Source organism: Myxocyprinus asiaticus, chromosome 31 (genome assembly GCF_019703515.2).
Source record: "Myxocyprinus asiaticus isolate MX2 ecotype Aquarium Trade chromosome 31, UBuf_Myxa_2, whole genome shotgun sequence".
NCBI lineage: Eukaryota > Metazoa > Chordata > Actinopteri > Cypriniformes > Catostomidae > Myxocyprinus > Myxocyprinus asiaticus.
The window spans coordinates 32,490,077-32,509,817 of NC_059374.1; the positions used below are offsets into that span (position 1 = coordinate 32,490,077).

The 19,741-nt window shown below is 37.9% G+C and overlaps 1 protein-coding gene across 3 annotated transcripts in view; it reads left to right on the top strand.

Moving 5' to 3' along the window:
- LOC127421922 (beta-1,3-glucosyltransferase-like) overlaps positions 1 to 19,741 on the top strand; it is a 114,664-nt gene that overhangs the window by 48,507 nt on the left and 46,416 nt on the right. For 2 of the 3 annotated variants that reach the window (XM_051665145.1, XM_051665147.1), the window contains one exon: positions 10,812 to 10,939. In XM_051665145.1, the coding sequence (XP_051521105.1) occupies positions 10,812 to 10,939 (128 nt within the window). The remainder of the gene's footprint in view (positions 1 to 10,811; positions 10,940 to 19,741) is intronic. The other variant, XM_051665146.1, reaches the window with a different exon arrangement.

The window sequence follows — 19,741 nt, forward strand, 5'->3', positions numbered from 1 at the left end:
CCTTTAAGGGCTCTTGTCAGATCTAGATGAATTTGTCAATAAGAAGAGAGGTTTGGAAACTTCTAGTAATTATTACGGTGAAAACGTGAACAGTGTCCCACAGGGACATTATTTATAATGCTGAAACATAAACCAAAGCAAGATCATGCTTTATTAATGCCTACTTTCGCAATTTCATAGCTTTTAAAGTCCTGCATGGATTCTTAGTTCAGTGTAGTTAGAGTTTTCAGTGTCTAAAGAATTTAGATCATTATTTCTGTACAGCAGTACCACCACTCCCTAAACTCAGAGTACGCAGCCTGGGTAAGGCCCCAACCTCGGTCGCGCAACACTCTCTTCATCATACGATCGCCTCGTGCCCGCGCATCTCTCACGCGTGCGCCTTGCTGTGCACACACAGAAATGCTGTCTGTAACTTGGATGTTTACATGGATTTATACATTAGGCAGTTTAATCCACATGCACTAATCAGCCCGAAGTAGCTGTGATAGTTTCCAGTACCCACGCGAGGGCACAGAGTAAATGCGTAAATACTGCTCATGACATGCGGGACGCGGGACAAAGCTCGCTGATATATTTCTGCACTGATTTATAAATGTACACTTAAAAACTAATGTCACAAGAGCCCATATTTACAGAATCACCCTGAAAATGTCCATCACCATGTCACAGAAAAGCCTACATTATCATTAGAGCCACAACTTACCTCAATGTGTTGCCTTAAGTTGGAGCTGCAATTTTAATCTTGAAATATCCACGTCTTGGTGTTAAATGAAGGCATTGCATGACGAAATAATCTTTTTTTCACTGTGCAGAGCGAAGAAAGTGTTTCACTTTGTTTGAAGAGCATGATGCTGCAGCAGTGATAGACTCAGCTTGACTGACAGTCTGTGACAGCGTGCGCAACTGTGTGAACTTCTGCTGTCGTAAAAGCTCCATTCAGTAATCTCTCAATAAGTTACGCATTAATTAAAATTAAACCCAGTAATGTAACGACAGGAACTTTCATTCATTAGAAATTTACTTGAGTAAGAGTAAAAAGTACCCACTTTTAAACCTACTCTAAAAGTAATTTTTTTTTCTTCGAAAAGTTACTCAAGTAAATGTTACAAAGTAAATGTTGCGTGTTACTACCTACCTCTGGTCTGGAGAAAGTTATTTGTTAGCATTCCTATTTACTTCAATGGCAGTTGCTCAGCTAGTGCATGACCACCAAGAAAGCCTGCAAATTTGTTAGCATTCCCATATATCTCAATGGCAGTCGCTCAGCTTGTGCAGGACCCCCAAGAAAGCAAGCAATATGAAATCTGCCATCTTTGCTAATGGTTCAGAAATTTTTGAGACAATCACCTAAGCTGTAAAAGCCATGTGATTAATCACTTTGCAGCTGGAGGAAAATGATTTCATGACAACGCACAATAACTGAAGCTCAATCTCTACACAAGCTCCATAATCCACACACAGGTAAAAATACACTAAAAAGTTGCACCGATTTTACATTTGGCAGATGCTTTTATCCAAAGCAACTTACAGTGCCCTTATTACAGGGACAATCCCCCTGGAGCAACCTGGAGTTAAGTGCCTTGCTCAAGGACACAATGGTGGTGGCTGTGGGGATTGAACCAACAACATTTTGCTTACCAGTTCAGTGCTTTAGTCCACTACGCCACCACCACTCCATTTTGAGCATTGTGCTCAAACCAGGCGCTAAATGTTTTGGTTTAGTGCTGTGCCATACATATTTAAATTACTGGGTTTCCCACGGTCATGAAAAACCTGTAAATATTAGATCATTTTAAAATGGTTATTTCTAGGCCTGAAAATATTGTGGAAATTAAGTTATGGAAAAGTAATGGAAATTTCTATAGTCAATATAGATTTTTCTAATTACTCTCTTGTTTAAAGTACTGCATTAGCTAGACATTACCTACTGCGAGTGCAGTCTCTATAATGTGATTTTTAGGAATCTTTGTCCAGTAATCTGGAAGGACTGGAAAAATCTTGAAAATCAATGGAAATTCATTGGTCTCAGGCAGGGGTTTAGGAACGATCTGTAAACTGGGGGGACACATTCTAAATCAGACTCTCTTCATGATGTGATAGTTTGAAAGAATAAAAAAAATTTAGAATATGTTTCATGTTTTTAAGAATATGTGATATCATTTGAAAGAAAGCATATCAACTGAACTTTTAAGAAACATCAGCATTTTTTATGATAAAACTTAAATAATTAGAACTATGTAGAAACAGTGTATGAACTGGTCAAACATTGGTCCAGTAAACCAGAACCAAAGAATCAAAGCACACACAAAGAAACAAAAAATCCTTGATGTCTTTGTCAAATATAATCTTACCTGAACAATTTCAGAAGCTTGTCACCTCTCCGTCTACACTGTTGACTTGTTCATTTATCTTTTTTTTTCTCTTCTAAAATAGATATGCCACAAACCTCAACATCACCATTAATCTAAATTAAATATAATAGACAAACAAAAAAACATGGAAAAGTCAAAGAACAATATAATTGTTTAGATATTGGATACAATAGGGCTAAAGGCACACCTGAAGGAAAATTAGCTTTTTTTCTGGTCTCAAATCAGGGGGAATTTTTATTTTATTTTTTATATATATATTGGAGCAACATAATTTGTGTAAAAAGAAATAATAATTGAAGGTTGTTTTTATTATTGTTTTTTTGTTTTTTGTTTTTATTTTTTTCCCCTTTTTCTCCCAATTTGGAATGCCCAATTCCCAATGTGCTTTTAAGTCCTTGTGGTCACGTAGTGATTTGCTTCAATCTGGGTGGCGGAGAACAAATCCCAGTTGCCTCTGCATCTGAGACCGTCAACCTGCGCATCTTATCACGTGGCTTGTTGAGCGTGTTGCCACGGAGACATAGTGTGTGTGGAGGCTTCACGCCATCCACCGTGGCATCCACGCTTAACTCACCATGCGCCCCACCGAGAATGGACCACATTATAGCGACCACGAGGAGGTTACTCCATGTGACTCTACCCTCCCTAGCAACCAGGCCAATTTGGTTGCTTAGGAGACCTGGCTGGAGTCACTCAGCACGCCCTGGGATTTGAACTAGCGAACTCCAGGGGTGGTAGCCAGTGTCTTTTATCACTGAGCTACCCAGGCCCCCCCATAGGTTGTTTTTATTAAAATTTAGTTTTTAAAAAAAGGTGGTGAGGGAGCCTTTTACACCACACTTGGGTTAAAAGGCTAAATCAATGTGTTTTATGCGGGGCATTTAGCCCCTGCATCAAGTAATATCCTTTCACTTATTGGACAGTTATTAAAAAATGGATAAAATTGCCTCAAAATCAACCTTTAGACAAAGCACGCAAATATTTCACCCTTCTCACACAGACTGCTGACAAAACACTGTCACATACACTCGCAGCATGACATGAGATACGATCCTCGTAAAAATGATTCGTTTTTAAATTAGCTTGGTTGAAATGTTTTCCATCATTGTTATCTGCCAAAATGATGAACAGAATTTGGAAATATCCGTCAGTGTTTTAAAAAAATAGGCAACTGACGGAGAATTGGGTTAATGCAACCTCTGCTTATTATATCTGGTGAGACTCAAAATTATTCGGCATTGCCAGCTTTGGGGGGGGGGGGGCTTATCGGTGTAACATTCATTTTCCAGCAGGTATTAAGCCACCTGGAGTGGAAGTGCGGAGCATCCAAGAGGAAGTCTCTCACCGTAATGGCGCTGCCCATGGAGAAATCAGGAAAAAGGTGGATAGATTGCATGATATTCATAAACGTCAGTGCTATTCGCACCTACTGAAAGCAGGCGTTAAACAGAATTTTATTTAAAACAGATGTTTACATCTCCGATGTATGCATCTTCTAATTATCATGGCAGCAAAACTCTTCGAAAAAATATCAAATGATGGAAAAGAGCTTTATAACGTATAACATACAGTATATTCAGATATGCAGTGTAGCCAAGTGTACTTTCGGCATTTTAAAGAGCCGATTTAGGTGTTGGATTGCAGTGGTGGAGTGATGCTGTACAGTCTCCATAAACTGTGCCAGATTGTAGTTGTAGCTGATGTATCCTGCACAACTTAGCACACAGAACCTGCCTGCAAAATATGGATTTCTTGGGGTAATGTTTTGGGCATGTTTGTGCTTTTAAATGATTTACATAAGTTGGTTCCTAAAACAATGCAGACAGTGCATGTTTTAGAAATAAACATCGCTAGCAGCTGGCACAGTTAATTTTAAATGTATTCCTCCAACAGTCTTGCTCACGTCAGCTGTTTCATGCATTCCCGCTCTCTCGGCTAGTCGTGGAGAAAGATTACCAAGCTGTCGCCTTCCTTGTGCATGTAATCTTGTTTGTGTTGTTGACAAATGAGCCTAATTTCTCAGAGCTGCTTAAAAATGTCACAAAGTGAAAAACTCTTGCTGTTTAATCATAATTTATGGCATGCAATATTAACTTTTTGGACGCATGTTTGTGCAAACACTCGAAAATAAAGACATCCAGAAAGCCATGGCTGGCAGAGTGCCTTGTTCATGTGCTGGAGTTAAACGGGAATGGAGTGCATGATGAAGTGACTGCAAGACTTATTAAAGAAGTGACACTTCTCATTGCTGCATGGGTTTTATTACATGCCAGAGCTTTCTCGCTCTGGAAAATGTATGAAAGCAAAGTTAATTCTCTTATACAGCCTACGGATTTACTGTGTGTTTTCATTGTGTGGGTGTTGTTGTGTAATGAAGTGGAATATAAGTTAATTTCTTCAGAAAAACATCTGCATTTACACTGCACCTGTGAGGAGGCTTTTAATTATGATGTATAACCAGTAAATAGCTTTTAAAGCTGTGTATGGTTTCCTGTAGGGTTCATGTATGTAAACTGATGCAGAATAAACGAGAACTAGGTTGGAAAAATCATGTCAACTGAACAAATGTCCTCATTTACTCACCCTCATGTCATTCCAAACTAGAGGTATGCAACCTGACCGTGCCCAATGGGACCTGAGAACTCGACAGGTTTTGGGCCGGGTTCGGGGCAGTTTTTCAAGTAGGGCTTTGGGTTCGGGTCGGGTTTGTAATGAATAAAAAAAAATAAACCTACCGAACTTGTTTCGCGTTAGTTAGGGGCCGTTACAACCGAACAGGCTTTTGCGTGCGTCTGTTCTGTTTCCCCATTTTTTCCTATGCCGAATGTCTTTGACTGTTGCACTGTGTCTCACTGTTTCTTCATCGTTTCGTGCAGGACCGGCACATTTTAAACACCGTGTCAAGTTAAAAATGACTTTTTTTCAAAAGCGCATGTCGAGACAACTGCCCTCCGTTTCATTTGTTGTGTTTCGTCTAGCTTGTTTTAAGCGCAGGTGTTACAAACATTCATCATTCTAAACAAGTTCAGGCTGCAAAGAGGGGACTGTTGCATTATTTCATATTAAGCAAAGTTTCAGCGCATAAATGGTAAGACAATGTTTTTTTTCTCTTCTGCTCTAATGTACTGAGGGTTTGCCGTGCCTTCTTAAAAGTGTTACTGATTCAATAGTGTTATGAATGTTGCCTATATGCTTACATAAAATATAGCCTATTGCAACAGTACTTGATAGGAGAAGAAATTATAAAGACACTGAACGATTTTGGGGTCGGGTTCGGGCTTAAAATCTGACGGTATCATTCAGGCAGGGTAGGGTCGGGCCACACTGTCTCGGGTATGGGTCAGGTTTGGGTTTCATTTTAAGGCCCGTGCAGACCTCTGTTCCAAACCAGTGTGAAACGCAAATGGAGATGGTAGCTGTCAAGCTCCAAAAATTACAAAAAAAGCATCATAAAATTAGTCCATACGTACAGCCCGTGCTCTGTATATGCCTTTTTAAAGTCCCCGTGAAGTGCTTTGATGAGCCTGATTTGATTTGGTGTTTTGATGTATTTCCTGCTGAAACAGGAAATGAGGGGTTGGACATGTCAAGATAGCCAGTACAGCCACACACACATACCCCTTTTAACCATGCTGCTCATGTCAGAGTCACTTACCAGGGAAACTTGAGAAGAGATCTAAATGCCAGCTAGTTTTTCTAAACACTTGAGAAGCGAATGATGATCTAACTAAACCGGTTACTGCATAACAAGCCCACAAACAAGCGCATCGCAGTCTTTGCTTACAACGAGGCTGGAGCCAGTGCCAAAACAGATGAATATAGAAAAAAGAAGCGAGTAAAAGACAACATATCCATGTTTTGAATCACAGTAAACTAAGTATAAAAATTACAGAACACTTATTCGAGTTGAAACCTACAGTTTATATAAATAAATTCGAACAATTTTCTTGCGCCCATCTCCCGCATTGGCACGTCCCATTCAGAAGTGACCGTGCCCTACTCCCTTCAAAGACAGTTTCACTCCACTGTGAGAGCTTCATATGGCTGAGGATAACGGTAATCAGAACTCACTTTTTAAGCGATTCTTAGGAAATTCTGTTTGAAATGACCCTACAACATGGATTGTGTTCCCTTCGAAGTGCCCTGCAAAGGCATGATCACAGAACACAGCCAGATGCGCTGAACAGTTGTAAGGGGAGGGTGTGTTTTAGTTGAAAGCATTTGATTGGACAAGGTTTCTGACATCATGGATGTTCCTTTTAGTTGGAAGAGAGAGACTGCAGATTTTAAATGCTTATATCCTCTGAAAATTAATTTAGTTAATGTTTAGATGTACACTAGCAAAAAGATGACCTTAAAACTAGTAGATATGGACTAAAAGCAGAAAAACAATACAGCATATGTTGTTTTATTGCCACTTTTGGAGCTTAACAGCATCCATTCCCATTCACTTTCATGGAAAGGAGCAGTTTCATCAATTTGCAAAATGTCTCCTTTTGTGTTGCACGAAAGAAAGAAAATCATACGGGTTTGGAACAACTCCACGAGGATGAGAAAATAATGACAGAATTGTCATTTTTGGTTGAACTAGCTTTTTAAATAACTTTTTTAATCATTTTTTTAGATTCTATGTCATATTAGTTTATGTATTGCAAATACATAAATGCAGATGTTGTTCCATGGCCCTTGTGGTTTGATGGTAAATATAAAGTTCATGTAAAGGTTGCAGTGACTGTTGTGACATTCGAGAAATGTCACACATTGTACTCGGTGTGAGCAGCATCTCAGTGCATTAGATCAACATCTAATTACACCCATATCAAAGTCACCACTCACAGGCCTTTTAACAGAGTCATTTTTATCAGGCCCACTCGCTACCATTTATGGTTATTTTGACACATTTATTCCAAGGTTATTTGAGTTCATTCTCTGTTTTTAGAACTCATTGTAATTTAATCATATATGTATTATTCAGGAGACTTTCAAGAGGTTATTATAAGGGCGAAACTGCTATTGTAGATGAGTAGCAGAACTGAGTCTTGACCTTGAGTCTGGTTGAGAGTTCTGCATAGTGAAGACTAGATTTTGTTTTGTATTTAATTCTTGCCTCGGATTTCTTTTTTTTTCTTTTTAATACATTTGCAAAGATTTCAAACAAACTTCTTTCACATTGTCATTATGGGGTATTGTTTGTAGAAATTTGAGGAAAATAATGAATTTAATCCATTGGAATAAGGCTGTAACATAACAAAATGTGGAAAAAGTGAAGCGCTGTGAATACTTTCCAGATGCACTGTAAGTATTATGCATTTAGACTTACAAATAAAAATCTTATAAATAGCAAATCATTTAACTTGTTACAGTGGAAAGAAAACCTTACACAAAACTTAATTAATCTTCAAAAAGCTCACCAATTTTGCCCATTTTTAAAAAAACATATCTTTACCTGTTCGAGTTCTTGTCATTTTTTCTAATAAATAATAGTACTTCAGATATGCTTTAAATGCAGGAATACTCAAATCTTAAATACCCTTGGTTTTAATAATAAATACCTTTTCAAAGTAATACTTTAACTTTTTTTTGTGTATACTGACCCCAAATTATCATGTATGGATTCAGTGGTAGTTTAATGTCAAGTGTAGCTAACCAATTTACTATATTAGACCAAAAGGAAACAACAAAAGGGCAATACCAAAATAAACGCATAATATCTTCCTCCTCCACTGAACAAAATCTACAGGAGGAATCCAATTCAATGTTCCACTTACAAAGCTTCCTTTTTGAAGGTAATATTTTATAAAATAATTTAAACTGAAAAGCCCACATTTGTACACTTAATGATGTCTCATAAAGGGACCTAAAAACATCTCTCCGTGGGATAGATATATTAAAAGGATTTTTCCAGCAATACCTGAAGCGCTGTGGCAATAAACATATATTTTTATGTTGTATAGCAAAATTTTATATGTCTTTATTAATTTGACATTTTATTAACCATATATCAATTTTATATTCAGGCAACAGGTAATGATTCATTCCTTAACCTTTTTAAATGTTTTTTTTCCAGTTTACAGGTATTGCAGAAAGTAGCTGTCAATAACAAATACTTGAACATTTCCATATTTTTTTTTTTATAAATGCATCATAATCCATATTCATCAACAAGATCATTTACACATTTAACATGAAATTACTTGACTGAGAGGGGGGATGGGGTTAGGATGTGGATTCAGTGGTAGTTTAATGTCAAGTGTAACTAACCAATTTACTATATTAGACCAAAAGGAAACAACAAAAGGACAATACCAAAATAAACGCATAATATCTAACTCCTCCACTGAACAAAATCTACAGGAGGAATCCAATTCAATGTTCCACTTACAAAGCTTCCTTTTTGAAGGTAATATTTTATAAAATAATTTAAACTGAAAAGCCCACATTTGTACACTTAATGATGTCTCATAAAGGGACCTAAAGACATCTCTCCATGGGATAGATATATTAAAATATTTTTCCAGCAATACCTGATTCATTCCTTAACCTTTTTAAATGTTTTTTTTTTCCCAATTTACAGGTATTGCAGAAAGTAGCTGTCGATAACAAATACTTGAACATTTCCATATTTTTTTTTATTTTTATAAATGCATCATAATCCATATTCATCAACAAGATCAGTTACACATTTAACAGGAAATTACTTGACTGAGAGGAGGGATGGGGTTAGGATGTGTTGCAGGCTGGACTCAAACCTGCATAAGCATCAAGGTGTAACGTGTCACAAGCACATGTGCTAATAACCGTGCCATTGCTCTGACATTTTGTATTTATTTATTTACACTGATGAGCCAAAACATTATGACCACCTGCCTAATATGCTGTTGGTCCTCCACGTGCCACCAAAACAACGTCAACCCACCGAGGCATGGACTCTACAAGACCCCTGAAAGTGTCTTGTAGTATCTGGCACTAAAACATTAGCAGCAGATCCTTCAAGTCCTGTAAGTTGCGAGGTGGAGCCGCCGTGGATCAGACTTGTTGGTCCAGCACATCCCACAGATGCTCAATCAGATTGAGATCTGGGGAATTTGGAGGCCAGGGCAACAAACCATTCCCAAACAGTTTGTGCAGTGTGGCAGGGCACATTATCCTGTTGAAAGAGGCTACTGCCATCAGCGAATACCATTGCCATGAAGGGGTGTACCTGGTCTGCAACGATGTTTAGGTAGGTGGCACTTGTTAAATTGACGTCCACATGAATGGCCGGACCCAGGGTTTCCCAGCAGAACATTGCCCAGTGCATCACACACCCTCCAACGGCTTGTCATCTTCACACAGTGCATCCTGGTGCCATCACTTCCCCAGGTAAATGGCGCACACGTACACAGTCGTCTACGTGATGTAAAAGAAAACGGGACTCATCGGACTAGGTGACCTTTGTCCACTGCTCTAAGGTCCAGTTCCGATGCTCGCGTGCCCATTGTTGGTGCTTTCGACGGTGGGCTGGGGTCATCATGGGCATTTTGACCAGTCTGCAGCTATGCAGCCCCATACGCAGCAGGGTGATGCACTGCATGTTGTGACACATTCCTCCTGTAACCATCATTTTCTGTGACTTGTGCCACAGTAGACCTTCTGTCGGTTCGGCCCAGACGGGATAGCCTTTATTGCCCTCGTGCGTTGATGAGACTTGGGCACCCAACACCCTGTCACCGGTTTGTTGTTTGTCCCTCCTTGGACCACTGTCGGTAGGCACTCACCACTGCTGACTGGGAGCACCCCACAAGCCTTGCAGTTTCAGAGATCCTCTGACCATCGTCTGGCCATAACAATTTGGCCCTTGTCAAAGTTGCTCAGGTCTTTACTCCTGCCCATTTCTCCTGCATTCAACACATTGACTACAAGAACTGATTGTTTGCTTACCATCTAATCTATCCTGGCCTTGACATGTGGCCTTGTTAGGAGATGATCAGCATTATTTACTTCACCTGTGAGTGGTCAAAATGTTTTGGCTTATCTGTGTATAAACTATATCAAGTTAAACTAGAAATACTATATGTGGCATGTTGGCAATTACCACATACAATAATTGAACTTTTTAAAACATCCAAAAATCACATTGAAAAAATGCATATTTGTTTAATTGATGTTAAAAAAAAATACTTTTGCATTCCTAAACTACTTGAAATATTATATTTGGTTAATATTTGCTCAAGAATTTGGAATTTAGAGGTTTTAGAAGAACAATCCACTTGTCATTCCTGTGTTTGGCATTTGAATTTGTGCTTCTCATAGATAAATTAGCAGCAAAATCCATCTGACACACACTAAATGTCAAATGATAAATGTCATCACTCTCAATGGGAGATCTTTGAGTTCTCCGCTGAAATCAAATTAATGGTATGGCATTGTATTTGTTTTCCTCTGTGTTTGCTGTAGACTTGAGAGATGTGGTGTTTATCATCCAGAGCCAGAGGAATTCTTTCCATGTGCGGCAGGCAGAGAAACTCAGAAAAGACCTTCTTCTGCAGATACAAGCTCTCGAAGAGGTACAGAAAAGTCAAAATGTATGTTCACCATATTCACACTTTAACTTTCTTGGTTCATGACTTTTTGACAACATGTCTTGCATGTTTTTTTTACGTAATGTTGCAGAAAGCACTACACTGACAACATTTATCATACATCAGTTCAGAACATAGAGAAATGACAATTAAAAGAAGCATTTTAAGAAGTGAATTTTTTAACCCCATTGTACACTGAAAACCCTAATAAGTTGACTTTAATTCCCTCAATGTAATTGGGTAATGGCATCTCCAAAAACTTGTGTAATTAAGTTCAATTTGTGATCATATAGAATGAACTTAGAATGAAATACTCTTTTAGTTAAGGTAACTAATATGCAAGTAGACTTAACTTTGAATTGCTGTTTAAATGTTGTTGTTTCTACTTAATCATTTTCATTGAATGGACTCAAACTTAGATCATACAATAACACAGCTTATTGAACTGTGACATTTCAAGTAATGTTTAATTACGACAACTTAAGTGTAATAAATCCCTTAGTTCCAGGGAATGAGGAAGCGGGAGACGGCGTACTTCGTTCCAATACTACAGTCTTTTATTTTACACAAAACCTCGCTTTTCAGCGGAACACTCTTAAATCACACACACACACAGCTTGAAGCTCGGCTCTCTCTCATCTGCCGCCGTCTCCTCCCCTTTTATCTCCATGTCACAGCTCACTGGGAACACAAACAGGTGTTAGCACAGGTGTAAATCCTTAACCACTCAGCTTTCCCGGACCTCACTCTCCACAGATCGGCGCTCGATCACACCCCCACCTCAACATTGAGTTTTCCAGTAATAACAGCATTAGGCTTTACAGTGTATTTTAAGATTTTTTTTGCTCTGACGGACTCTGTTCTTTTCCGGGGCGTTTGGATGCTGCTTCACACCTGGACTATCGTTTGTTCTGTCTGTTTTGTTCTGTTCTGTGCCTTGTTTGGATTATTTCGTTTTTTGGTTCCCCAACTTTTTCTGTTTTGGACTCTCTTGGATCCTGATATTTTGATGTTCCAATTTTGTGCTGCCTGATGCTTGTTTGGCCATCGGCCTGCTGCGAGCTCTCTCCCCGCTTTGTCTGCCACCGCTTTCGGCTTGGCTGATGAGTTGACGCTCTCTGTGTCAGTTGCGCTGATCGTTTACTGTTTACTGTTTGGATGGGTTGCCTTCCTTTTGGTGAGCTGTATATTGGTGATGTGAGGGTTGGGGCTCTGGCTAATGTGGTATCGCTGGTGGCCCGCATTATATCTATCAGTGTAAATATGCCTCGGGCATTAGCGCTCATTCTGCTTTTATTTTGCTTCACTTTTGTTGACAAAACTGAAATGGAAATTGCATACTCATCATCTCAACTCAGGGCTTTAAACTGCCATCTGCACCTTGATTCTGCGACATATGAGTACTGTCAGATGCTTGGAATTACACGTCGTCCACGATATATACACTGCTCATCCAGAAGATCCCTGAACATTCACTGTTCAATGCTTGCTGCTATCCTATGCATCTGGTCTAACAACAGGGCTCCACCTAAGTCTAAGCTCCCTTCTACTGACTGCAGAATAAGCCGATCATTGACATATCTTAACAGCGATGACCAGCAACATAATTCGTCGATCAACCCTGATGTTTCATGTTGTCACTTTGCTCTTCTGAATTGTCGTTCCATCTCTGATAAAGCCTATTACCTCAATGAAATAATCACTGACAATAACCTGGACATGTTACTATTCATTGAAACCTGGCAAGCAGCCATTGATTATTTGCAGCTGAACCTTCTTACACCAGATGGATATAAACACCTGTCCAGACCGCGGCTACATGGCAAGGGGGGGTGGCCTTGCTTTCATCTGTCGAAATGATTCGCGTCTCGCCCAACTTGATTTCCACAACACAAATACATTTGAATATATGGTATTGAAGGCTGATTCTCACTGTCTTCTCACAATTATTCTACTATATCGTCCTCCTAAGGCTCAATCTGACTTTTTTTCAGAACTCAGTGAACTGTTGACTCTTGCCTGTGCTTCGTCATCTCGTGTCCTCCTGCTTGGTGACTTTAATATTCATGTGGATACAGTTTGCTCTAATTCATCTGAACTGTTTTTGACTGTTTTAATTTGACTCAACAGGTGTCTTTTTCTACTCATACTCATGGTCATATTCTTGATTTAATCAGTACATTTGGGTTTGATATTGCTTTAGTGTCTCCTTTTGACACTGTCATCTCTGATCATAAGCTTATTGAATTTAGTTTTAGTCTAGCTGCTCAGAAAAAATGCAATAACAAAATGATATCCTATCGTGACCTTAAATCTGTCGATGTCTCATTATTTTCTGCTTCCATCGCTTCCTCTGCAATTTCTGATGTCTTTGATGTCTCCTGTCCTTCATTGATACTTTCTAAGTACCACTCTGTTATTTCTGAAATTTTGCATGAGCATGTTCCTATTAAGACTAGATCTGTTCCCTCCTCCCACACTTCCCCCGGTATACACCTGAGATCCGGGCCTTAAAAGTCACTGGTAGACAGCTTGAGAGGCTTTATAGGAAAACAGGTCTTACTGTTCACCATCTAGCCCTCATTGAACACCTCAATGCATACAAAATTGCTCTGAACTCTGCACGGTCTAACTATGTCTCTAGAATTATCAATAAAGCAAGCAGTAGGCCCAAGATTTTGTTTGACACGATAAATAAGCTTACCCAACCTCCAGCTCATGATGTCAATGCATCTGATGAGCTTTGTTGTTCTTTCCTGAATTATTTCCTGGTAAAGTTGAATGCTGTCCGCCAGTGCTTTATAGATGAGGCTTCAGATTTTAGTTTTATGCCAGACCACTCTTGTCAGTATTTGTCTAGTTTTACTCCTACAAACCCCTCCTTTATCATTGATTTAATACTGAAGTCCAATTCTTCATCTTGCTGACTTGATCCTGCTCCCACATCCCTCCTCAAACTCTGTCATTCTGTCATCTCCACACCTATCTCACATTTCATAAACAGATCTCTAGCTTCTGCTTCTCTCCCTTTACCACTTAAAACTGCAGCAGTAACTCCAGTCCTTAAAAAAACCTAACTTTGACCCTACTGTTCTTTCTAACTACTCACTGGTGACTCTGGTTCTCTATCCGTTCTTCTATTACTTGATCTTAGTTCTGCTTTTGATACTTTTTGCCATGAATTACTTCTCTCCTGCCTCTTGGATGTTGATGTCACTGGTGCTGCTCTCTCCTGGCTTTCTTCATACTTCACGGATAGACAGTTTTACATTTCAATGCAAAATTATCAGTCACCTACTGTTTCCCTGAAATTAGGTGTCCCTCAGGGATCGGTTCTTGGACCTCTTCTATTCATTATATATATACTGCCTTTGGGTATATATATCGCCACCACAGTTTCAGTTACCACTGTTATGCTGATGACATTCAAATATGATCTGCTCCCACTCTCCAGACCAGTCCACTATCAACATGTGTAAATGAAATTAAAAAAATGGCTTAACTCCAACTTCCTAAAATTGAACATGGATAAAACTGAGATCATTATTATTGGAACACCAACACTTACAAAAAAAATTATTTATCTAAAATTGCCTTCTTTCACCTTCGCCGCATTGCTCGCCTTCGTCCCTTTATTAGTCTCAAAGATGCCGAAACACTGGTTCATGCATTTATATCCTCACGTCTTGACTATTGCAATGCCCTCTTCGTTGGTTTACTTGCTAACTCTATTGCTAGGTTGCAATATATTCAAAATTCTGCTGCTAGAATTCTTACACATACCAAGCGCTCAGCTCATATTACTCCATTCCTGTTTGAACTTCACTGGTTACCAGTTTTGTTTCGCATTAAATATAAGCTAATCCTGCTTACATTTAAATCACTTCATGGTCTGGCACCTCACTATCTTAGTGAATTGTTTTTCCCCTACAACCCGATCCGCTCGCTTAGGTCTTCTGGGTCCGGACTCCTTTCTGTCCCTAGATCTCGCCTCTCTACTATGGGTGGCAGGTCATTCAGCGTAGTAACACCCAATATATGGAATTCACTCCCCCTGACACTTCGCAGCATCTCTTCTGAGTTTAAATCTCAATTTAAACCTTTTTGTTTTCTCAGTGTTATTTATCTTAATGTGTTATGTATTCACTCTCAATGACTGTGCTATCTGAACTGTGTTTTTGTGACTGTTCTTTGTTTGTGTATTATTGTGTTACTATTGTAAAGTGTCCTTGAGCTCTGGAAAGGCGCTATATAAATTAAACTACTTATTATTATTATTGTTATTATTATTATTATTATTATTATATCACTATCTAAAATTGCATTTAGAATTTTATAGTGTTATATTTCAAGTACACTTATCTATTTTAAGTAATACTGTTATAAATTCTATACATATTTTTATGCAATCTTACATTTGCATTTCTCACTTAATTTTTCATAACCTGTCCTATTGGAAATTCTCGTTTCAGGGAAGGCAAGGACAGTTCATATAGTGACATTTTAAATAAGTATATTGGTGGATTTCAGAATGTTAAAAGCTTGATTGCATTGAGAGAAACGGTTGGGTTCAGCCTCAGTATTTAATTCTCAATACTGCCATCTTTTTATTTCCCAGCATGGAGACCATCCGTTGAGGGTGAAAATATAATAGTCTACCCCTCCCCACCTCCCCCCACCCACACACCCCCTCCAAAAAAAAAAAAAAAAAACTGATAGTATACTGCTTTTGTAGACTAACTCTTTCTGTCTGCCGATTCTAAAAACTGGAGTGCCAAACTGCAATAACCTCCAGTTCACTGAGCTGTCACACTCCGATCCAATCAAAACCAGATTAAGAAATCTCTGTTATCCTCCACCATATCTGTTCTGCTTCCTTTCATTTTCAGGCTTCTCTTTTTCCCAAAAGAATCTATAATTTTTTAGAGGATGTACACTAGATTTTCTACACCTTTTTCTCATTAATTGAGTTATATTGCAGTAAACAAGTTCCATTTATCTTTCCAATTCTATTATTTTTCTTTTGTCAGATTAGTTGCTGAGTAGGAGGCATTTCTGATCACTAATGTAGTGAAAGGAATGTAATACAGTATAGTTCATTACAGTTCCATCACAGTAATTGCATGGTAACAATGATCAAGTGTGTACTATCACATAGAACCCACCCATCCATCCATCCATCTATTGCCACTTGTCCTATGTAGTCACGGGTAGTGCTGGAGCCTGTCCCAGCTGTCTCTGGCCAAAGGCAGGGAAACACCCTGGACAGTGGATGGCCAGTCCATCACAGGTCTAACACATACAGGCATACACATTCACACTCTCACTCACACCTATGGGCAATTTAGAGTTTCTAATTCACTTAACCTGCATGTTTTTTTTTTACTGTGGGGGAAACCGGAGCACCCGGAGGAAACCCCTCGTGAACATGTGGAGAACATGCAAACTCCACACAAAATGGTCCTGAACCCGGGACCTTCTTGCTGTGATGTGTCAGGGAGCCACTGTGCCGCCTATCATATAGAACCTTAACTCTTGTGCGTCAATAAAAGAAGGTTACTCTGAGGTCCTTCGAGGACAAAAATGTCCACGTCAAACAACTGCCATAATAATATTATATATTAATATTATCTTCCACTTTCAATGAGTTAATTATTTTAACCAACATCAGTCCTGATCATAACTACCAAATATTAATTCATTTTCAGGATTATAACCCTTTAAATGCCAGTTTGTTTATATAATGCCGCTGTTGTTTTTTATATAAAAAAAAAAAAAATCTATATACTAAATGCTAAGGGGATTTTTTTTATTTTATTTATTTATTTTTTTTTGATCATCACAGTCTGGGATATTTCAGTGATTAGCAACAACATTGATTTTGATGCATTAATATTTTTTTGTGCAGTGTCAGATAAAAAAAAAAAAAAAAAACTCACACTCAGGACCTTAGAGGGCAAAAATGTTCATGTCAAAAAACTGCCATAAAAATATAATATTTTAATGTTATTTTCCACTTTCACTGACTTAGATTTTTTAACCAACATCAGTCCTGACCATAACTACCAAATATTTTCAGGATTTTAACCCTTTAAATGCTAGCTTGTTTACATAAAGCAGCTGTTGTTTTTCACACACAAATTTCTCAATACACACATACAAAACACACTCTGACATCCATACCAACACACCCACACAATTTTAGCTGCATCATTTTTTTCAATTGGCCTGCAGTACTCTATAATACAGCAAACAGAAAATAGGAAAAAAGCATGTATTTGCTCCATAGGTTAAACATGAGTAAAATGGCGCCATCTGGTGGAAAATATTACAAATTTAAATTTTGAAACCAGGGCTTCAGGGAATGAAAGCACAATATCATAGAATTCATGATTTTATGCTTTAATGGCACTGGGATCAAATATTGCAGATTTAATGGGTTTCAGTGGGGACATTTTTGTCCTGAAGGTCCTGAATGTAACTATTTTGTGTACACAAAAGATGTGTTATAGATGTATTTTAGGAACTGAGGTTGAAATATCAAAATTCCCCCCAAAATACACACCTTTGGCAAAATGTATGCCGTTGGCATTAACACAGCCAAAATGATCGAAAAAAACAAAAGGTCGCACAAGGGTTAACGGAATATTCCAGTTTCAATACAAGTCAAGCTGATTTGACAGCATTTATGGAATAATGTTAATGATCACAAAAATCATTTTGACTCATCCCTCCTTTTCTTTAAAAAAGGAAAAATCTGGGTTACAGTGAGGCACTTAAAATGGAAATGAATGGGGGCCAATTTTTGGATGGTTTAGAAGCAGAAATGTGAAGCTTATAATTTTATAAAATAACTTACATTCATTCTTCTTTTAAAACTTGTGTTATTTGAGCTGTAAAGTTAAGATGGCGTCTTTGAGGCGAACTACTCTTCTAGGTAAATTAACTGATAGTTATTTGTCAATGATGTTATGGCGTCATGGCATCAAAGTTGTAAAATTTGATTAACTTTACACGGAATAGGTTAGTGATTTTAACAAGCATACTGTTTACATCTTGTGGCTATACTTTTGAAACAGTGAGTATTTTAATGTTTACAGATTGACCCCATTCAATTCCATTGTAAGTGTCTCACTGTAACTCAGATTTTTTTTTTTTTTTTTTTTTTTTTGTTGTTTTGTTTATTTTAAAGGAGGAACAAGTCGAAATACTCTTTTGTAGTAATCAGCATTATCAGGGTACCCATGAATTTTGCAATGCAGTTTTCCAGTCATAGAAAATTAGAAAATGCCTAAATGTCCTGGAAAATAATTATTTGTTCTGGAAAATAGTTTAGTATAATCGAACTGTTTGACTGTGTTGCTAACAGTGTTTTACATGCACAAAAACAAGGTAGCGATCAGAACTCGAAATAGAATTCAAATACACAAATTCGTACCGTTTTGTCACTTCTGTTGGCTGCACATTGTGAAACAATGTCAATGGTCAACTGTCACGAACAAATCCCTGTCACATACTTTCTCTGCTTATCTGCTGTCCTCTTTACTTTGCTCTGACAAAATGGTTTAAGTATTGATATAGAACAAAATACGATTTTTTAGTTCCAACTTTGCTGTTGTGTTAACCACAAAACAATTTTAGTTATAAACTTTAGACAAAGATGACAGTCGGACTACTGATTTGGTAGTGTGGTGATTCAGGATCACACCTCGGGATGTGAATTATTTTTCAATAATTCAACAATTGGAATCTGCTTATACTTACTACACTTACTATACTTAGATTACTATACTTATCTGGTTACTACATGTGGTATGCAGAAAACACGGACAGAATCCCGGAATCTAGACATAAAAATGGCATTAGCTTTAAAACGCAGAATGTCATGGAATATGACATATTTGGATGAAAATGAATGTTTGAATGCACAATTAATCAAATTAAAATTACGATATGTCCTAGTGTGATAAACTGCAGAAGTATGTGATTTAATTGAATAAATATATAATCTGTAAGTGATGCGCACTTCATAATGAATGTGTGAGTGTGGCCATATTTTGCTTAAATATTACACTTGTTGGGCACATAAAATGTCCTGGAAAATTGTGCCTTGAAAAGAGTGGGAACAATGATTATGCCACAAATGCTGTCGATTGAGTTTAACTCGTATTAAACCCAAAAATATTCCTTTTAAAGCTCGTGTGTGAATTTTTTATTGAATTTTTAGTCGCTATTGTTGACATCCTTTGATCATTTTAAAATCAATAATCATCAAACCAACAGCATTCCCTAATTATGATTCTTCGGAGGTTTCAAATATGTTCAAGTGCAAAGTTCATTCATATCTCCTCATTCAGAGCCAGTGACTATTCTGTCAGTCAAAAAAATGTTCTGAAGCATCAGGAAACTTGACGGCCTTTTGTCAATGGCAAGGACACAAAAACAATGATGCATGATGTAACCGAATTCCATACAACTTTGAAACTCAGATAAATGAATAATGTGCTTGAACTTCTGGTAAGAAACCTTTGTAAATTCAAAACGCATATGGACACACAAGTCACACATCTACGAATGCTTTTCTTGCAAAACAGTTTGTGTCAGTAGGTGATTAAACAATAGATGTACCGTTCAAATTTCAGATACTTTTTTTTTTTTTTTTGACATTCTCTGATGTTTAAACTTTGTGTAAAAATGTCCATAGTTTATGTGATGAACTGCACCTGTGGTTTCTCTGCTAGGACACCTTAAGGGGAGCTGACTTTGTACATCAAGTAAAAAACTGGTTGGTTACAAGTTAACTTA